At 43.5% G+C, this 21,938-nt stretch overlaps 1 protein-coding gene across 21 annotated transcripts in view; it reads right to left on the bottom strand.

The window, feature by feature from the left end:
• The window catches only part of CELF4 (CUGBP Elav-like family member 4), a 583,999-nt gene that overhangs the window by 52,743 nt on the left and 509,318 nt on the right, over positions 1-21,938 (bottom strand). For 15 of the 21 annotated variants that reach the window (XM_078153279.1, XM_020985716.2, XM_020985719.2 and 12 more), the window contains 2 exons: positions 6,216-6,344; positions 5,673-5,752 (listed from right to left, as the gene is read on the bottom strand). In XM_078153279.1, the coding sequence (XP_078009405.1) occupies positions 5,673-5,752; positions 6,216-6,344 (209 nt within the window). The remainder of the gene's footprint in view (positions 1-5,672; positions 5,753-6,215; positions 6,345-21,938) is intronic. The other 6 variants (XM_020985717.2, XM_020985723.2, XM_020985725.2 and 3 more) reach the window with 1 other exon arrangement.

Here is a 21,938-nt window from a genome sequence, read left to right as displayed (position 1 = left end):
GGTCATGAGCAAGGCTGGTTGAAAGAGATTACCCGATAATGGCCATAATGATGGGTGCAACACTAGACCTGAATCTCAGTGGGAAGAGAAGGAAAGAAGTGGGGTGTTACGAGATCACAGGTCCATTTTAGCCCTAACAACTGGCTAGCTATGTAATTATGAACAAGCCATTTAATCTCTCATAGCCTCAATTTACTCACCTGTAACCTGGGCAAAGGAATCTTGTACTTCCTACCTTGAAGGGATGTTGTGAGCAAAATGCTTCATAACGTTATAATGCTCTATAGTGTGAGATGTATAATGTGGGACTGGATTCAGACAGTAAATAGGAATGGGTGGAAATGGCTCCTTTTTAAGTCCAATGGAACTGAGAGAGCACATTAAGGATAGAACAAGATCTCTGAACTAAGGGGACCATCAGTTTCTATGCATTTTATTAGGTACTTTGTGAAGCTCTTTACAACAGGTAAACAAAGCCAACTTGTCTTGACAGACCTAAGGTAAGAGTCCCAGGTAATTCTAGGGTCACAGGGGCTGGTGGAGAAGAGAAATTTCAAGGTAAAGAACCCTAGGAAAACATGTGAAAAGCTGTTTTTGTTTTGTTCTGTTTGGTTGTTTCCTGACTGGCTCTTTCCCTCCTGTATCTCTCTCACTTTGTGGATAACAAATCTCTTAGCCAACTCACTTTTCAGGGATAGGAATTAAAAGGGTGAGGGACAATAGGAGGATCAGTTTCCTAACCTGTGAAATGACATTGTTGGCCTAAATTACTTCTAAGGTCCCTTTGAGCTCTTAAATCTATGAGTCTGTGATTCTCTGAGTCATGCCCAAGCCCCGTTGCCAGGGGTGCTCTATGGTACTATTTGTGGGTCTCCCATTAGGAGAATGAGAAAGTGAAATGACACCTGTAGAGAGTGGGGTGAACCCCAAACATCTTAGTTTAAAAGCTATAGCTCATAGAATCATAGCATTAGGGCTGGAAAGGCTCTTAGAGGCCATCAAATCCAATTCCCCCTTCTCCTTTCTCAGAGGAAAAAACTGAGGCCCAAAGAGGTTGAGTAACTTGCATAGGGTCATAAGTGTTTGAGGTAGGACTTGAATTCAGTTCTTCCTGACTCAGTCCAGGAGCCCATACCCTATACCACACTGCCTCTAATTAGGGGTTCTTAACCTAGGTTCCATGAACTTTTTAAAATATTTTGATAACTGTATTCCAACATAATTGGTTTCCTTTGTAATCCTTTATGTCTTATTTTATGCATTTAAAAGCATTATTCTGAGAAGGGGTCCATAAGCTTCACCAGACTGCCAAAAGGGTCCATGGCATAAAAAAGGTTAAGAACCTTTATTCCAGATTTTCAACTAACTAAGCTTCCTTTAGTGGATTGTAAGCTTCACAAGGGCAGAGAATGGATCTTATCTAAACTTTGTGTCCTCAACACCTAGCACAGAGCTCAACATATGGTAGGTATTTAATAAATGTTTGTTGAATGGAAGGATGAATGGGCTGAATATTACAAAATGTTTTGGGCTTTTTACATCGTGTGGACCCTCCTTTTGGCTTGTCTTCTGATTTCCTTGATCTGTTGCTTTGGTCTGGATTCTGTCTGTGCCCCCCTCACCCCTTTACTGCTCCCCTTCCTCCCCCTTCCCACCATTACCCTGCCCTCTCTACCTAGCTACTCTGCTGTATGTGGACATACCCTTTGGGACTCTATTTTGGCTGACTTATGGCCAACACCTTTATTACCAACAAGTTCTGGCTCAATGAGAGGAGAGACTGTATCATTCTTTGTCTTTGTTATATCCCCAGGGCCTAGTACAAGTGCCTGGTACATAGGAAGCACTTAATAAATGCTGACTGATTGATTGATTCACCTGCATGGAGATAAGAAGCTATGATATAGTAGAAAGGACATCAGGCTAGGAATTTAGACACCTGGATTCTGCTTATCTTTATGTTTCTCTTACAAATACCAAAGCACAAGTAAGCTTAGGTTTATTCCTAAGTGTCAAGTTTTTACATACACATACACATATGTATGCATATTAATTTTGAACTCAGAAGTAAACATAAGGTGTTTTATCTACTATCTATCTGTCCCTCTATTTATTGTTGATATATACCTATCCAAGAGACATTGTGACATAATGGATATCTAGCTGGCCTCCTAATTAGAGGAAGATATGGGTTCAAGTCCTGCCTTTGACCCATCCTATGTGATGGTGGATAATGCACTTAACCTCTCATTATTTTGGGCAAGTATAAGACAATGACTTATAGAGAAGGTGTTGATCTGCATTGGTAGAGGAAATTCCTTTGGGAATTCTTATACTCATGAAATCATAGGTCTGGTTATAGCTCACCTGCATTTTCATAAAAATGAATATCTATGGGGATGGGATGGAATTGGAACAGACCTATCATTTCGTATTTGTGTCTATATCTATGTCTATGTCTGTCTGTGTCTGTATCTGTCTATGTCTATCTGTGTCTGTATCTGTATCTGTCTATGTCTATGTCTGTGTCTGTATCTGTCTATGTCTATGTCTGTCTGTGTCTGTATCTGTCTATGTCTACGTTTATGTATGTCTATATATTTGTCTGTGTCTATATATCAGCAGAGGAGAATTCTTAGAGTCATCATGTTATCTGTTTATTGACAACTGGTGCCATGGTGTAGCAGGAAGAAAGATGAATCAGGAATCAGAGTTGGGTAGGAATCCTGACCCTTGTACTTATTAACTAATTGACCTTTGGCAAGTTACTTCACCTCACTGAAGCTCAGTTTCCTCATTTGTGGAGATGATAAGGTGTTGGACTTGGGCTGGAGACATCCTCTAAGGCCCCTCCATCAGAACTAGGAGCAACAGGTAAAACTCACAGATGGACAGATTTAGGTTCAAGATGCCATCCTAACCTTCCTTGAAAATCTCCCTAACAATCAGCTTTCCAAAAGCAAGATCGATTCCCATTCACTAGAGGTCTCCAAGCCAAGGCTGGATGACCCCTTAGCCAGTGGTTGTGTCTGGTGTAGATTCTGGATCAGGTGCAACTTAGACTTGACAGCCTTTGAGCTCTCTTCCAAGGCTGATTCCAATGTGATTTTTTTTTTATAGAACTTTTGTAGAAATTTCCCAGAATATTCACAGCCAGTATTTCATTGAATCCTCACTACAACAGTGTGAACTAGGGAGCACTGGTTTCATTAGCCCTGTTTTACAGATATAAAAACTGAGCTTCATAAAGGTTAAGTGACTTGCCCAAGATAACAAGGGACAGACCTGGGCCGATTGAATAGGATGTTCCATTAGCCCCTGAGAAGTGTTTCGAGAAACTTGTGGGCCTTCATCATACAAGTGCAGCCCAGACAAGATCCTTCCCCCAAGTTACTTTTTGTTTGTCTGTCTGTTTGTTTGTTTGTTTGTTTTACCCAAGCACCTGCCTCTTTCCCCTGCCTGGCTGGAGATCAGGGCAGAAAGTGGCTTCATCCCTGGGAGAGCTTGAGCTGATGGGATTGGTGGAGGTTAGGAGGGGCAGGTGCAGGTGCAGGTCTTTCTTGAGAGAGAGGTCAAATTGGCAGCTGTTTGACTCTCATCTCTCTGTGTGCATGTACACACAATATAACAGAACCACACAATCACATAATCATGCACAAAATTATACAATGTACAACATGCCAGACACTCACTTTCATACACCTAAAGTAACCTTTAGTTTTTCTGTACTTTTTAAAAAAAAGGTTTTTTTCTTTTTTTTAAATCAAGAAGGATAATACTTGAAGAACTTGAGCTGTTCCACTGATTCCCATTCAGAAAATCTTTAAATTTTCAAGTGCTGAGTTTCAGTTTACTTCAATAACCTACTGTGTACCAGACTCTGTGTTAGGCATGTAGGATACAAAAGCACCAAATTGTACCTTGCATAGTGTTGAGGAGATAGACCCGATTGCTTCCTGCCCTTTTTTAAAACCCCAATTTCTTATTTCCCCACCTCTAAGAAGGAGCCTTCATTCTAAACTTTGGTCTCAATACCTAATGTTGGGCACCCATCCTAACCCTTAAACCTGTATTCTCAACCCTTAGTTTTTATTCCTCACATAGACTCTTCTATTCTTAACCTTTTCCCTGCATCTTCCACACTGGGCCCATATCTGTATCCTTTGCCCTCCTCCTTAATATATAGTCTCCATCTTTATCTTGGTTTTTTGGTACTCAGGCCTCATCACTAATATTCAGCCTTCTCAATCCTTTATTTGCCTTACTCTGTCCCTATCCCTGGCCCTTGGGTCTCCATCCCTAACACTGAAAACCCCACCTGTGAGGAAATGCCTTGAGGTAAGAAGACACTCAAAGTGTCTGGAGACCCTCTGAGAGACAGGCAAGTTCTGTGGGCCCACTGGAGCATCAGATAGTAAAGGAAGGCTTGGATAAGACTGGCTCTTAACACCCCTAAGGAATGGATCAATTAAAAGGGCTAACAACCAGTAAGCCCAAACCAATGGAGATTTCCATGAAGACCAGAGACATCCATACTGTAATGAGATTTTTTTTATATTAAACATCTCCAATTGATTTTATTTTAACCCTTATTTTTCCTATAATGTCTAGCAGTAAAAATTCCCATAAATAAAAAAGGAAAAAGAAAAAGATCACATGTGTATTTTAGAGATACCAGGGTAAGGTCCAAGTTGAAAAATATATTTTCAAGTGATCAGGAGTAGAGAGTGACCCAGGTGCAAAAGTGGGTGGTGGTAACCAGCAACTGAAGGTTTCAGGGGAGAGAATCCTCTTCCTTTCCCCCTACCCCACCCCAGATAGACCAGGGAGCAGGCATCCTGGTGTATGGGGACAACAAAGAACAGTATACAATGCTGGATTGGAATCCCATTTAGTCAGTCAACAAGCATTTAAGTGCTTACTGTGTGCCCGAACCATGCTTTGTGTTGGCTACATGTATCACTTTGGGCAGGTGAATTCCCCAATCTGGGCCTCACTTTCCTTATCTATAAACTGAAAAGGTTGGACTACATGAATGATCTCTGAGGGTTTTTCTAATTCTAGGACTCGGTGACATTTAAAGCGAGGAGATTATGACAACAGGACATTAAAAACTATTCAGAAAGTCTGGTTCATGAAAAAAAAAGAATAAAAAGATCTTTGTTTAAATCGCGACTCTGACACTTGCTACCTCTTTGATCTTGGGCAAATTATTTTACTCCTGGCCTAGATTATGTCTGTGGTTCTTTCTAGAACCAAATTCTAGTGTCCCATGAGCAAGGCATTTCCATAGTTGTGGATACATAGCCCCTACATTTGGCATTTATTCCTCAGTCCCAAGCCCCCATCCCCATCATTGTCCATTTGTGACAAGTTCTCCCTCTTAACAATCATGAGTATTTAGCTTCTATCCCACCCACTTAATGTGCATACTGTGCCCCCATCCCCATCACTTTATTCCTGACATAGAGCCTTTCCAAACTCAACATAGAAATAAAGACCCCCAGTCCTGATAGTGCCTAGCAGAGGATTAGCACGCAGTAAACTTTAATTCTTGGCATTCAAGGGACAGATAGGATTCTGGAGCCCTGGAAAGCCATGTGTTTGGGGATGGGGGTTCTTAACTTCCAGGGTGCCCTCCCTTCTACCCCGACCTGAGGATCTTCACTCACCGGCATGGTCTGGCTGCCGTGCAGGGCATTAATGGCAGCTTGGGCCTCAGCATGGGAGGAATATTTCACGAAGGCACACCCTGGAGGGGATGGAGAGTGATCTGGTGAGAAAATGGAGTTCTGGACCCCATTCAGCCCAAACCCTGACCCAAAGGATGGGGAACTGGAGCAGAAGAGGGCACAGGGAGATACTTGTGGAGAGAGAGCCACAGACAGGAAAAGAGACACTGAGAGAGAAAGAAGCAGAGAGGGAGAGACAGAGACAGAGGCAGAGGGTACAGAGGTCCTAGCTAATATGTCAGCTCCAGACCCATTACCCACTCTGCCACTTGGTGGCATGGACAAAGGTATATTTGCCTCTTCTAAATTCTGTTTTCTATTCTTCAGGAAGCCTTCTCTCACCTATTTCCACCTATGGCTTCAACAGGGAAAATCCCCTGCCCAGTTCTGTCTGGCAGCAGTGAATTCTGCCTGTAGTTTTCCAGATGTGTCCCATCTCTCTGCGTAGCAGGAACCCCCTAAGGTGGAGGCCCCGTCTCCTACCTTTGCTGTTGCCATCTGGTCCCCGGAGGATAGTGCATTCTTCAATGTTTCCGAAGGCCTCAAAGAGCCGGCGGACATCATCCTCAGATTGCTGCTTGTTGAGCATGCCAACAAAGAGTTTTCTGTCTTCTGGAACAAAATGAGGAGATGCTTACCGGGGTTCCGACTGGGGAGCCCTCTGAGAACCGAGGGGGACTGACTTAGGAGGCAGGAGGTGTGATGCTAGAGATTCTCAATCTCAGATCACCTCACACCTCCACCTGTTCTGGGAGAAGGCTAGACAGCTTCATGAAAAAGCAGATGGATGAACTTAGATCACACCTGGGAAAGTGCTGCTAGGTTTGATCAGAGGTTCCAGATTCTCCTTCCCTCATTCATCACTCCCGGCTCAATGTGCCCTACCAAACCATCTCCTTCACTTTTCGCCACACTGCTTTTCAAAAGGATTAGCATTCCTTAGTTTCAAACATGATAATATAGGGTAGACCTTCAAGCACACACTTCTATACATCTTTCTCACACACCCAAGCATGCACGTGTGCGTGCACAGACATGTCCAAGATTGTGTACAGGCAGATTCACCACCCTCCCACATGGAATATAATTACATTTTCCCCAGGAAACCCAGGCGCAGTGTAGTTTGATGCCTGATCCAGTGATCAAACATAGCCTTCAGAGCAGAGAGGGCTTCATTCCACCTGTATAAATACCCATGTACAAGCATATACAAATGCACTCATGCACACTTACCTGCAAATACCCACACAACCATATGCAAACATGCAAAAATATGCCCCCCTATACATAGGTCTACAGGTGTACCCCAAAAGGCATAAAGAGCACATATTCAGGGCATATACCCCAACACATATACCCCAACACACAAGGGTACCTGGGGCACAAATGGACATATGGGTAGACAAGGGACTCAGGGGCACACACCCTCTGCAGGGAGTTATTTACTCTTCTTCCACTGGAAGCTAGTCCCTGAAGGCAGAACTGGTCCCTTGAACACACATATGCCCAAGCACCTGCATGCATGCTTTCTCTCCCCCATCCATCCATCATATTAGATGCACTGACTGAGGTCTGTTCAAAATGTGATAATGGCAGTGACAGAGAAATGCAGATAAGGTGTTTGTGCCTTTTTGTGCTCTCCTGACAAGCCCTGCTCAGAGCTGCCTTTTTTCTAGGAAGCCTTTGCTGATTGACCCCTACCCCCTTCATATTCCTTTTAGCCAACAGGGACTTTTGTATACCTTATGTGTAGCTTCTACTCCAACCCTCTCATTTTACAGATGAGAAAACTGGGGTAAAAGGTTGTTAAGTGACTTACTCTAGGTCACGCAAGTAATCAATATTAGAGGACCTCAGGCTGCTGAGCCAATACTCTTTTATACCAGGCTGCCTCCCCCATCAGGCTGTGGTGCTTATTTGCCCCTCCCCCAATACCTCCTTATAGGCTTGAGGGACAGGTGTTCTCCTCCTTGGGCAGATCATGGGCAGGTGCATTCTCTCAAGCCTGCTGCCCTGTTATAGTGGAAGCCCTTACATCCTAGATCTGAGGAGGGATCAGGAATCAAACTGGCCAGGAGAGAGATATATAGGCCAGCTGTGGACTGTTCAGGAGACATCAATTCCTGGAGCCTTAGAGACTTGTGTCTCATTCTCAAAGCAGGTCCTTTCCTAATCTAGGACCTTCTCTTTTTTTTAAATAGGGAGAATTTATTGTTTTTTTAATTTTTTATAGGCAATTGGGGTTAAGTGTCTTGCCCAGGGTCACACAGCTAGTAAGTGTCAAGTTTGTGGTCTGAGACCGGATTTGAACTCAGGTCCTCCTGACTCCAGGGCCAGTGCTGTAGCCACTGTGCCACCTAGCTGCCCCTCTAGTACCTTCTCTTGCAGGCTTCCTTCAAAATCTGGATTCCTTTCTGGTTTCACCAGGGTTGGGGTCAGGAAAGGTCTCCTAATGGAGAATGGGCATTTAGAGCTAGGTGTGGCTAGAGGAGAGGGACATGGATTGGTAGAAGGGAATGGCACACACATACTATATGGGGGGAGCCTTCTGCCAAGGTGGCCACTAGCATCCTGGTGGTCTGCTGAGCTCCCTTCTCCATCCTCAGATTGGCTTGGCCTCTGAGATATTACCCATCTCAGAACAGCAAAGCTAAGGACAGCTAGGGAAATGGACTGATGCAGGTAATGGGGCCAGGATGGAGGAAGAGAGGGGACAGCAGGAGGGGAAAGAGAGACAGAGAAAGAGAAGAAATAGAGTTAGAGGCAGAAAAAGGGAGATGAGACAGAAAGGACCAATAAAGAAGAGTGGAAGGAAGGGAGAATGGAAAGGCAGAGACAGAGAAAAGAGCCAGAGGTAGAAGAAAAAAATCAACATATTTTCTCTCTCAGAAGTGGTGATGACATTTCAGATCAAATTAAACTTGGGCTTTTAAAGACTTCAGTGGAGGTTATTGAAAGTGTGTGTGTGTGTGTGTGTGTGTGTGTGTGTGTGTGTGTGTGTGTGTGATGAATGTGTACTTCCCCCAACCCCAGGGATCAATGACTCTCCTCTCACCCAATGCCCCAGCCAGCCTTTGGGGCCAGAGCCTCCTTCTATTAAAGTTCTGATTAAATGGGATTTGCTGGAAGACAAAGAGGTGAAAACCTGCCAATTGCTAATCTCTCCCCCTCCTGCTTAAAAATTCCATTTCCTTCATTGGGAGAAAAAAAAAAAGGAAAAGAAAAAAGGGGAGAGAGAATTCTCCGCCTCTGCCTGATTTAAATTCTGGAGCTGCAGCCTTGTCCCCTTCTCCCTCTCCTGACGTCTGAATATATTCCTTTATTATCATTATTACAGCTTTCTGATTGCATTAAAATTCATCCACACGCTCCTCTCCACATTGCCACTTCTCTTTTGCCAGTTTTTTTTTCGCCAACTCTCTCTTCTACCCCACCCTTAACTCCCACCCTTACCCCCACTCCCCTAAACCTGCCTAGTACTGATAAAGTAACTCCTTGGGAGCACTTCTAAATTTGGGGCAGGGTTGGGCACTTGAACTCCTGCCCCTGAACTCTTCAGGGGTATGGATCATGAAGTACTTCTTTCCAGAAGGTTGTTCACAGAAAAAAACCTGGCTTCAAGGGCCTGCTCCAGGGAGCCTCCCTGGATAATGCTTATACAATTCTGATGATTGCTCTTCTTGGGATCCCCAGTGTGATCACTTGGCACTCTGCATGCATTGTTTGTAGACTGTTCTGTAAGAATTCTGATTTCTTGTGCTAGAAGTCTCTTGCATATGGGAGTTGAGGGCTCTCTAAGGCTGGGGACTTGTCTTCCTCAGAGGTTTTAGGGGATGGAGATTAAGGCCAAGAATGGCTAGGGGGACAGGCAAACTGTCTCTGGCTGGTTTTGTCTATTGATGAACATTAGGAATGGACACAGCCTTGGGGATAAGGAGATAGAAAAGCTTTGGAGCTGGAGGAAGAGGATCATGGCAGCTGGGACCTCTCCTCACTCATATACAAGAACCCAAGATAGACAGCCTTCATATTCCCTCTTTTCAACACAGTGCCTCTTCCAACTCACACTGTGAGAGCCACCAACCACATGCATGCATTGGGATGAATGCTGCCAATAAAGCCAAAGCTTGGGATTTGAACTCCATCCTGGCCAATCAGTTTCTTGCCTACCAAAACTCCATTCTTTGGGCTCAGAGAAAGTCTCTAAAATCTTGGTTACCGACTGACCCACCTAATAGTGGGCATAATCTATCCCTTTAACCCCACTGGCTATCTCACAGACCTTGTGCACTGGTCATGAGGGGGACAGTTCAGTATAGTACATCCCCACACCTGGAAATTCAAGTCCACATTGCACTGATAGGGGTCAGACATCATGACCTTTCATCAAAGTTGCCACATGTTAATTCAGTGCAAACATGGGCAGAGGTGAATTGATGATGCTAGCCTCTTATCTTTGATATCTCCATTTACATATATGCCGGCTTGCTCAGCATAGGTTAAGAAGACATCAAAGGAACAGCTACCACTGCCCCAAATTACCTTGTTTCCATTGAACTCATCAAATTACAGAATCTCAAAGTTGTAAGAGATGTCAGGGGCCATCCAGTCCAACCTGGGGCTGGATTAGAAGTTTCTCTACGGGGTACCTGACAAGTGGTCATCAGCCTTTACTCAAAAAGCTCCAGGGAGAAGGAGGCAGCTCATTCTACTTCTGGAAAGCTGTGTTTGTTAGGACATTTTTCATTACCTCAAGCCTAAATTAACTTCTTTGAAACTTTCTCCCTATTGTTGCTGGGGCAACAGGACCATACTTTCCTGCTTTCTGAGGCCAAACAACACAAGTCTATTCCTTGTGACACATGGTAACCCTTGAAAGCAGTTATTGTAGGGGTGACTAGGTGGCACAGTGGATAAAGAGCAGGCGCTGGAGTCAGGAGTACCTGAGTTCAAATCCAGCCTCAGACACTGACTAGCTGTGTGACCCTAGACAAGTCACTTAACCCCAATTGCCTCAAAAAAAAAAGCAGCTATCATGTCCTTCCTAGGTCTTCTGACCTCCAGACTAAACATTCTTAGTTTCTTCGGCTGGTCCTCACTTGGCATGATCTCAGGGCCCTTCACCATCCTTGTTGACAACACCTAGATCTACTCAGCTTCCTCAAATGGGATGCCCAGAACTGATCACAATGTACCTTATGTGGTATGACAAGAGCAGAGTAGAGGGAACATCACCTCCCTAGGCCTGAACCCTGTATGTCTTTTCAAGCATCCTAAAATCATGCCTTTTTGGTTCTTGTATTGCACTGTTGATTCATAGTGGGCTCGATGTCTGCTTCAATGCTCAAGTATTTTCTCGGATGAACTTCCATCTAGCCATGCCTCCCTCATCTAGCACTTGTGATATTGATGTTTTGGGCCCAAGTGTAAGATTTTACATTTATCCCTATTAAATGTCATCTTAATATAGAGTCAGCCCAAAGTTGTAGCCTGTCAAGTCTTTTTAGATTCTGATTCTATTACCTAGGGTATTAGCTATCCTTTCCAGCTTTTTCGTTACCTGCAAATTTGATAAGCAAGTTAGCTGTACATTAATTTAAATAGCTGGTAAAAATTTTAATTAGCACAGATCCCTGAGGTACTTTACTAGAGACCTCTTTCCAAGATGATGTTGAACCATTAATGACTACATTTCTGCTCCAGATATTCTCCCTATTCTGAATGTATCTAATGGTACTACTGTCTAGATCATGTCTCTCTAGTTTGTTTACAAGAACATGAGAGACTTTGTGAAATGCTGGGCTAACAGCTGTGTAAACCATATTTAACAGCATTTCCCTGATCTGCCCATCCAAAAAAGGAAATGAGGTTAGTCTGGTACAACCTAAATTGAACATGTCCAAGACAGAACTCATCACCTTTCCTCATAAACCCTTTCTATTTCTGTTGAGGTTATCACTCAGGTTTGCGAGCTTGGAACCATCGTCAGCTCTTCCTTCTCCCTTTTCCCTCACGTCCAATTAATTGCTAAGTCTCGTCAATTCTATCTCCTCAGTGTATTCCATATGCATCTCTTTCTGTCTACACAATGACTAAGTGGCTATTTCTAAAGCCAATGATATGCTGGAGCCAGCATATCATACTGGATCACATACTGGATCATTCAGGATCATACTGGATCACAAAAGCCAGTTAAATTTGTAGTCTGAGCACTTACAACTCAAAAACTGGCAAATGTTACAAATCAGAGTTAATTTATTATTTTGTTGATTTTTCTAGGTTTAAGGAAGTGATAGAAAAAAGTTAATACAGATTAAACTTAACAGTGTGCTGTGTGTACATATTTGGGGAGAGAGCCAGTTGTTAAACATCTGCCAGCACACCCTCGCCTAAAGCACAGGTTTGACCATGTCTCTTCCTTGTGCAAGTAGCTTAGCAGCTCCTTCCAGTCTGTAGAATAAAATAGGAACTCCTTTTGGGCTTTTAAAGCCCTTCACAACCTACTCTAGGCTCAATGAACATCTCTTTCATACCTTCCATGTCCTAGCCAAACTGGCTTGTTGGCTAGTCTTCCTCCATGTTATTCTGTCTCCTGACTCTATAGCTCCGTATAGGCTATCTCCTAATATTTGGGATACTCTTCCTCCTTACCTCTGTCTCATAGAATCCTCTAGCTTCCTTTAAAGCTTAGTTTATGCCACCTCCTTCAGGAAGTTAATCCTGATTTCCTCAGTTGCTAATACCAATCTCCCTTATCCTCCATGAAATTCCTTTGTATATAATTAAGGCGTTACAAGTTGTTTTCCTCCATAGAATGTAAGCTTCTTGAGGGTAAGGACTGTTTCATTTTTGTATCCTTTGGGCCTAGCTGGTGCTCAGTACATGAAAAGCATTTCATGAATGCTTGTTGAATTGAATTGATGCTATGCTTCATCTTCATACTCACCCCTTCCTTTTCTAGATGTTAATTAACTATCCTTTAAAAATATAGTCAAGAATTTTACCACAAATAGAAGTCAGGCTCACTGGCCTATGATTTTCAGGCTCCATTCTTTTGCTCTTTGAAAATCTGGACAATATGTGTCCTTATTCAGTCCCGTGACCTACCTCCCACCCCCTAGTTTTTCAAAGATCAGTGACAGTGGCTGAGAATTTATATTTAGGTTGATATGAGAAACTTGGATTCTTACATTCCTAAAATACTAGTGCCTAGAAGTTTGTCTGGAGCACATTCTTATAGCTCATAGATGTTCATATTTTTCTTTTTTACTTTTAAGGGGACGTGGAATGCTTATCTTATGGTGACATGAATCCAAACAGCTTGTCTGAGATCTTTATGGAATACAAGTTTACAGGATAAGCTTTGCCTTGGCCTAAAAATTTCTAAAACTCACATTTGCCTATCTTTTAGTACCCTGACAGGCACTTTTTTTGGACTTGGTGACTTGAACTTACCAATGGCAGGCAGGTGCTCCCTTACTATGGAATGCCAGAGCCTATATGTGCCTATGTGTGCTACAGATTGGGGGCAGGGGATCATTTGGGAGAAGCATTGGGCCCTTTGCACTTGTGGGGATCCACTAGAGAGATTATCTACCTGGGACTTTTGTTTTTGGATACCCTTGTTTTCAGGCTATTTTCCCTCTTGTTTTAGACTGCAATTATATATTTGTATGTTTTTTTGGTATTTCCTTAAAAGTCAGGTCAATTTCTTTTTCATAATTTTTGACTGTTGGAATGTTCAAGTGTTAATATCTATTATATTATTGAAATCTTTACAAGAGTTTATATTTAGGTTGAAAAGAGAAGTTTGGATTCTTGCATCCCTGAAATACTAGTGCCTAGAAGTTTGTTTAGAGCACACTCTTATAGCTCATAAATGTTCATATTTTTCTTTTTTACTTTTAAGATGACATAGAATGCTTGTCTTATAATGACATGAGTCTAAACAGCTTGTCTGAGATCTTTATGGACTACAGATTTATGGGATAAGCTTTGCCTCTTGGCCTGAAAAATTCTAATCATTAACCCTAAGTGTGTTTAATCCCTTTTTTGAGAGGCCTAAGACTCTATGAAGTTTTTCTGAGGTTTTTTTTTTCTTTAAATTGGCCTACTTGTTCAAGTGAAGACTGTCAGAAACTCCATTTGGATTGTCCTTACAGTGGCAGGGATCCATTGAGGGAAATTTTGGTGCCCATTGATTTAGAGACCCAGAGAAAATCTGGCTGTACCTCCAAGGGAATGTGTATGGTAGTATAAATGCAGAACCAAAATCACTTGTCCCCACTCCTCCCACCAAGTATAACAGATCTGTTTATCAGGTGAGAACATATCTCATTGTTCACTAGATTTGAACAAGGTCTGAACACCTCTCTAGATGAAACAGAAGTTTTTTATGGATTAGTTGAGGAATTTGGTCACACCCTGTGGCATCTGTATAAAATTATCCATCTATTTGGAAGCAAGACCAAGGCTCTCTCCAGGTTCCCCTTCCCTCCCAGCCTCTCACCCTTCCCCTCCCAGGCAGCTCTTTCTCAGGGGTATGCTGCCAAGCAATGAATTACCAATCTCTGGTTCCCACTAGCTAATCAGTTAAGATGTGTTCTCACCTGATAAATGTATCAGGGCTACATGGGGTGGGGTGATTTTGACCCTGTCTTGTGTTTCTGTACTTGATGGTCTAAAGATCATTGTCCAAGATAAGCAAAATAAGAGTTGAGTTTGATTTGGGAAAATGTATCAAGTGACTGCCGTGCTAGGTCCTGGAGGCAGAAAAAAAATAAAAAAGAAGACACAGACCCTGTCTTCAAGGAGTTTATAATCCAAGAGGAGATTAAGACATATTCATGAGTATGCTGTGCCAAAGTACAATATGACAAGGACAAGGTTCCACAAGATGTTTGGGAAAGCAGGGCATCAGGGAACACTTTCCATAGCAGGTGGTATCTGACCAGGGCCTTGAAAGGAGAAGCGTCCAGTGGGTGGATGTAAGGAGGAAGTATGTTCCAAGCAGAAGGGAGGGCCTATATGAATGCAAGGAGGAAGAGAGTAAAAGTCATGACAGAATTAGGGAGAAGTTAAAAGTGACTCTAAAGTTGTGTACTGGGCTAACTGGGAGGATATCTCATCAATGGAAATAGGGAAGGTTGGATGAGGTTTGGTTTGGGCAGATTGAGCTTGATACATCAATAGGATGTACAGGTTGAGATTTCCAGTGGCGATATTGGTTTGGACCTCAAGATTATGTAATCAGTCATCTGCAGAAAGATGACTGAGCCTCCTCAAGGTTCTGAGATTGTCAAGAGAAAAAATGTAGAGAGAGCAAAGGGGGTCCAAGACAGAGCTTTAGGGGACATCCACTTTAATGTGTGGGAGAAAAATCCAGCAAAGGAGATGTTAGGACTGGTCAGAGAGGTGAGAAAAGCTGAGGAAAGAACAAAGATCAAGGAGAGGCCAAAGCAAGAGGTGGGGTGGGGATAATAGTGTGAAATGCTACAGAGAGGTCAAGGATAACCACTTTGAAAAGGCCAGTTTGAAAGGAGTTTAGCAGCACTCAGATTTCATCAGCTAGACCTTACTTCATTGTGATGTCTGACTTGAAGGGTCAATCGATATTTAAATGTGTGGAGTAGACCCACATTAAGATTACTTTGAACCTTAAAAAGTGCAATACGAATGTTAGCTAGTAGTAGTAAGTAGTAGTAGTGGTAATAGTAGTAGTAGTCAGAAGACAGAGTTCTGGCATGGGGGTTGCTTCTGACTTGTTGTATATTTTGGGTGAGTTACTTAGCTCCTAGGCCTCAGCTTTGTCATCTATAAAATGAACATCTGTGCTGCTTATCTCAGGAGGAATTTTGTGAGATCAGACAAATTAATGGATGTGAAAGTATACTGAAGAACTATAAAGTACCATACATATGTAAGATATTATTTATGATGATGATGATGATTAATAATCATATTAATAATCCCATAAACTTTTCTTTTTAAGAGTGAGTTTTCCTTGTCAGTGGCAGCTGGTTGGCTACCACCCTTTCAAAAGCCTCACCATTGATTTATGGGCCAGTGGTACATACACTTTGGAAGAGAAAACTGTAAGGAAAACTTCCTAATTCTTTGACTCTAGAGCTATCCAAATGATCTGCATTCCCCTAATAGGAAGTTTTCAAGTGGAGGGTCAATGGTATTATTGAAAAGCTTCTTAATGGAGGACGGGTCTGAGTTGATAGATGACCTCTGGGGTCCATCCAACTCAGATAACATTTTTTCCATCTAACTGAGAGTTTGGGTGAATTGGGTTCAGTTAAAGGTGATCCCCTCCCACCTCTGACTTTGGCTCTGACTGCCTGGGGAAAGAGGGTCCATTTTACAGAAGAGGAAATTAAGGATTATTTTGTGAAGTGTGTCTTTGGCACCTTTGCCTCTGTGCACCCCCCCCTTTTTATTTCTTTTTTCTCTCTCAGATTTTCCAAAGCCTCTCCTCTTCTTTCTTCACAGGTACCTAGAGCTCTTACACTACCCTTTTTTTCCTGTCATAGAGGAAATCTGTCTAATTAATTAATTCACAAAGAGAGGCCGAGGAGTTACTGTAAAATAGCGTGCATGCCTGCGCGCAAGAGAGAGAGAGAGAGAGAGAGAGAGAGAGAGAGAGAGAGAGAGAGAGAAAGAGAGAGAGAGAGAGCATTGCTCGACCCAAAGAAAGGAAATACTAATGGTGGAATTTCAGGCATTGTGGCAGGTTTGGTGTAAGCAGAAATATTTTTGGCCAGGAGCTTTCCATGGCCTTTCATATCACAGCATGTAGGCAACATCTGTCTGGCTGGACTGTGGGCTTAGACAAGCCTCGGGGTTGGGAAAGGGGGTGGGGAGCTGTGGGTGGGCAGCAGCAATGCCAGTTGGTTTGCCAAATGCTGGCACCCCAGCTCTAATGCTCAATTTCGGGTTTAATTTTCAAAATTTGATTCACTCATTACCATGGGCATTAAACAATATTTCCTGTTTAAGTATGAATGGGCTGCTCTGCCTGATGGGGACGAGTGCTCAGATGGTTAATGCCTTTTATAGCTGCAATAGACTTTTACTGTTCTCTCCCCTCCAGCTGCTGTGCTTTCAGGGAGAGAGGGAGGCAAGGGTGAGGTCCTAGGAGAGGAGAGAGCAAGAGATCTAGGGAGCAAAGGGGAAACTGAGAGCAGAGGAAATCCAGGCATCCAGGAGGAAAACTGGGGATGATTAGAGGAATTTTTTTTTTTAAGCCTTGTGGGATTTGGAGACCTGAAGAGCCCTAAGAAGAGCAGGGAATCAGGCCCAATGGGAGCTTAACCTGGGATGGGAATGAGGCTAAGGGAACAAAGTGATTGGCTACTTCTTGGGGGACAGAAGATGCTCAGGGATGGCTGATGATCTGGAGAAAGAGATAGAGAATCTGGACTCCTCAGAGAGTCTCAGTAGAGAAGGCCACAATGATGGATGAATGAAGTAGATTCAGAGATTGCACAGAGGTTTCTAGACTTCAAGGAAGAGCTGGATCTAGGAATTTTTGCTTCCAGGGCAGGGGAGGCAGCTGTTGGTATAGTGGACAGAGTGCTGAGCCTAGAGTTAGGAAGACCTGAATTGAAATCCTGCCTTAGACACATACTAGCTAAATGCCCCTGGTCAAGTCACTTAACCTCTGTCTGCCTCAGTTTCTTCTACTGTAAAATGAGGATCACAACATCACCTACTTCCCAAGGTTATGGTGAGGATCAAATGAGATTATATTTTTAAAGAACTTAGCACAGTGCTTGACACATAGTAAGAGCTTAATAAATGTATTTTTCCCCTCTTCTGTCCTAGTATGTGTGTGTGGGTAGGTAAGGGATACTGGGAGGCTGCCAGCCTGGGGAATGGGGCTGATGAGGAGATTACCCAGGGTTCATTCCATCCTTAAGGTATATATAGGGGAGGGGAAGCTAGATGGTACAGTGGATAAAGCACTGGCCCAGGAGTCAGGAGGACCTGAGTTCAAATTCAGCCTCAGAAACTTGATACTTGCTAGCTGTATGACCCTGGGTAACCCCATTGCCTAGCCAAAACAAAAAAAAACCCCAAAGATATGTAGGGGAGAAAGAGTACACAGGACACTGAAAACTTTCTATGCTACTAAAGGACTACAAGTGTAATCAGTACCTTCTAAATTTTGGCACTTTGGGGCAACATCCCAGTCACCCCCACCTTGGTTATAGCTGAGATGGGATTTCTGAGTTGGACACAGCTGGACTTTGTCTTATTCTCTGGTCCTTTGATACATTGTGGGATGGAGTCTGGGGGCTTAATATTTTCTTACATTAGAATTGTGGGAGCTTCTATTGTGCCAGCTGATAGAAGCACTCCATGACAGAAACAGAGGGGAAAGAGGATTCCATTCCTTGAGGATAGAGCACAGGGCAGAGCCCTGGACCACTGGAAGCCAGCACTAATAGGGAAAACTGAGAGCCTGAGGTGTGTCTTTGGGGAGCTCTTCCTGCTTCTGTCAGGAAGGGTCTGCTAAGGCACCCTGGGCTGTGATATTCAAGAGCAGTTAATTCATTGAAATGAACTGAAAGACAGACATTATAAAACTCAAATGGAACCAGCATTTGGATTTTCTTCTTTTTGAGATTATTTGCTTTTGACTATTAAAAAAAATCCACCATTGAGATTATCAGTGTTGCTGTTCCCATCCACCAGCCCAGATAGCTGAGAAGTAACTTGACTGTTGTTTCCTATCTTTTCTTCAGTAGGAAAAAAAAAAGTGAGGGAGGAAGGCAGGTACAACTTCACCCTCAATCTTTGGCTTTATTCCTCTCTTGCTATTGGAAGGTCTGCCTTTCCTCAGGGGGCACTAGGTACTTAGGATTCCCATCATCCCAAGTGTAGTATGAGAAGTTTGGGGCCAATAGCAAGGTGTGTGGGGAAGAAAAAACTGACAAATTGAGCAAGGGTAGAATCCTGATTAGGATGCACCCTTGTCTAGGTGTGGAGGCAGGGTGTGTGTGCGTGTGTAAATTTACACAAACAGCCTCTGCAAGTCTAGGACCCCTATTAATTCTCTGTCTAGGGCATCATTTGCTAGGCTGGAAATATCTTCTTTCTAAGGCTGGGGAAAATGAAGAGGTGACTGGCTCCATATGGTTGAAGGAGACCCCCACAGCAATGATTTGAAGTGAAATTTACTTGTAGTGACCCAACACCCCTTCATCTCTCTGTGGTACCTCCATCCTTACATCAAGCATCCTGCTCTTTGAAAATATTCTGACATCAGTCATTTACACCTCAGTATAATCTACATTATAAGAACATCTTGTCAAGTCCTGTAGACTGCTTTGTGCGTTCCTCTAAGTAGATAGCAAGCTCACCTCAGAGCCGGGAAGACCTGGGTTTAAAAGTCCTATTTCTGACTCATCCTCACTATTCCATGCTTGGCAGGTCTTTTAACCCTCCTATGCCTGGGGCTCTAAGCTGCAGAGTCATTGCTGAACTGCATTGGTAGATTGGGGAGGTTCCTCACTGGGAGTTCCGTACACCAAAGACATCACAGGTCCAGTCTAGAAGAGCACAAATGTAGGTCACTGCGTTTGCTCAGCTGGGGAGGTTTGTACTTTGGCCTGATCTCTCACTGGGGAATGATGGGCTGGGTCTCATGACAAGCATTTTCCGCACTGAGAAGTGAGTGGGAAAGAGATTTTCAAGGAGGAGGGAGGGCTTTCTGAAAGCACTAAAAAAATCACACCAGAGGATGTGGCTGTCTCCTCAACCTTCCCTAAGGTCTGGCTGAAGGTGCTTAAAACATTGGAGCAGGAAGGAAACTGTAGGATTGTCTAGTCTAAATTCCCCCATGAAGTCAAATGACTGACCCACAGTCACCTAGTGGGGGACTTTGGGGTAAAAGGTTGTCAGGAGAACCAGGATTTTAACCTGGGTCTTCAGACTCCAGATAATAATAACTGGCATTTATATAGTACTTCAGAGTGTACAAAGTGCTTTGCTTATGTTCTCTCCTTTGAGTTTCACAACATTCCTATGAATCAGGTACTACAGCTATTATATTAGTCCCATTTTACAGATAAGAAATCAGATTCAGAGAGGTTAATTCTGACATAGCTAGTAAGGGTCAGAGGCAGGGTTTGAACTCAGGGCTCCTAACTCTAAGCCTATGCATTGTCCATTATACCACACTGCTTAGGTCCTCCTGGTGAAGCCAATGGACTTTAGGGCTGGGGCTGGGACCTGGAAAGGAAGGGATGGGCTCTTGATGAGGTGGAGGCTGTGTGAATCAGGGACAAGGACTGCACCACACCTGCCTGCCTGGGTAGGCGTTTGTCATTCCTAGGCTACACAGAGGGAGCTCAGGGAGTAATTTTTCCCTGGGACAGATCTAGTAAAGGCCGTTTGTCTTAATTAAGGCAATGGCCTATTGCATAACTCACAGCATGGGGCAGTCTGCAGGAATTGACAAGGCATCCTCATAAATCCCTGCAAGCCGTAATAATATTGCAGCAAGGCCACTAGGTAGCCTAGGCCAGTGCGTCCTAGTGGGAAAGGAAGGGGATAGAAAAAAGATGTCAGGGTGCGAGGAGGGGAGACTTAGATAGGAAACAAAGAGAGACAAAAGGAGGGGGCCAGGAGAAAGGGAAAGAGAGACAGAGACAGAAGAGAGAGAGAGAAAGAGACAGAGAAAGATTCAGGGAGAGAATCACAAAGAGTGGAAATCGCAGAGACAATGAGAGAGAGAGAAACAGAAATGAGAGAGAGAGAGAGAGAGAGAGAGAGAGGAGAGAGAGAGAGAGAGAGAGAGAGAGAGAGACTGAGGGGTGTCCAGAATGTCATCCAACAAGCCCAGCTGGGCCCATCCCTGAAAGGTCAGTTCATGGGCCTCGGGTCACTTGTGCTCCTCATTCTCCATCTGTGCTCCAGCATCAAGCTCATCATTTCTATTAATAGGATCATAGATTTAGAGGTAGAAGGTACCTCAAGAGGCCATCAAGTCCATTCTACTTATTTTACAGATGAGGAAAATGAGGCCCAAGGAGGTTGAGTGACCAGAGGTCATACAACTGAGAATTGCCTGAGGCAGAGTTTAAATTCTGGTCCAGTACCCCACCTCACTGCCCCACTAAGGAATGAGTTTGTCCTCATCCCTGTATGTGCCCTCGATTCTCAGCCCTGCTCTGAGCTAAATGGCTGGGGAGACAGAGCTCTCTGGTTAGGATATAAAATCCACACACCTGAAACAAGGAGAGAATCATAGAGCTTGATGTAAGATCAGCTACCAGCCTCAAGTGTCAGAGAACACAGAAGAGGGGGATTGATGTGGCCTGGGGTAGTCAGGAAGGGTTTCTTGAAGAAGGTGCAGGGCCATCTCCAGTCTTCCCGATCTATTTCTAGCCAGAGGAGAGAGCAAGGCCAGTGACTTTGCACAGCCCTCCCTCACGTAAAGCCAGTTCACCTTCATGTCATGGCATCACCTCCCTGATGCCATGGTCCTCTTTGAGAATGAAGGACAAACAATAACAACTTGAAGAAGGTTGGATTTGAACCTGTGGCTTTGAAGGATGGACAGGCATAACAATAAAAGAGTTACAGAAGCAGGAATGAGAAGGGATTAGAGAAATATTTGTTGGCATGAATGAAATTGCTCTGGTAGGGCAGGAATCCTAAGCATATAAAATCTTAAGCAAAGTCCCTTTACTGCTCTGAGCCTCAGTTTCCTCATCTGAAAATGAAAGGGTTAGACTACACCTCTAGGGTCTCTTGCAGAGCTAACAACCTATGAACTTTTGATCTGAGATGTTTACCCACCTCCCACCTCTGTCTTAGAAAAACAATCTTCAGTCTCAATTTGGACAAAAACTTTGTGCTTAGGAGAGTGAGAGTGTCTGTTGCCCTCCAGCCAACCCACTCATAATTCCTCTTTCCACCCTAGGCCAGATCCCAGTACTGGGAAGGAGCTATTCTTCCTTCAGAAGAGAGATGATGGAGGATTTTAGCTTATTATCTCCAAGAGCCAGAAAAGGCCAGCTGGGTTGTGGCTGAGCCACAAGAAAAGACCTTTAAGGTCCAGCCTATGGAGGAACTCCTCTCCCTTTCCCCTCACTTTCACTGATATTTAAGTGATTAATTATCCTAATTAATATAGCATTTTAATGTTTATGAAGACTTTTTCCTGACAATCTTGGGAGCTAAGTTGGG

Source organism: Phascolarctos cinereus, unplaced genomic scaffold, assembly GCF_003287225.1.
Source record: "Phascolarctos cinereus isolate Bilbo 61053 unplaced genomic scaffold, phaCin_HiC Scaffold_4;HRSCAF=312, whole genome shotgun sequence".
NCBI lineage: Eukaryota > Metazoa > Chordata > Mammalia > Diprotodontia > Phascolarctidae > Phascolarctos > Phascolarctos cinereus.
Note: the sequence above shows the minus strand (reverse complement) of the source record. Positions and strands in the feature narration are given on the sequence as shown.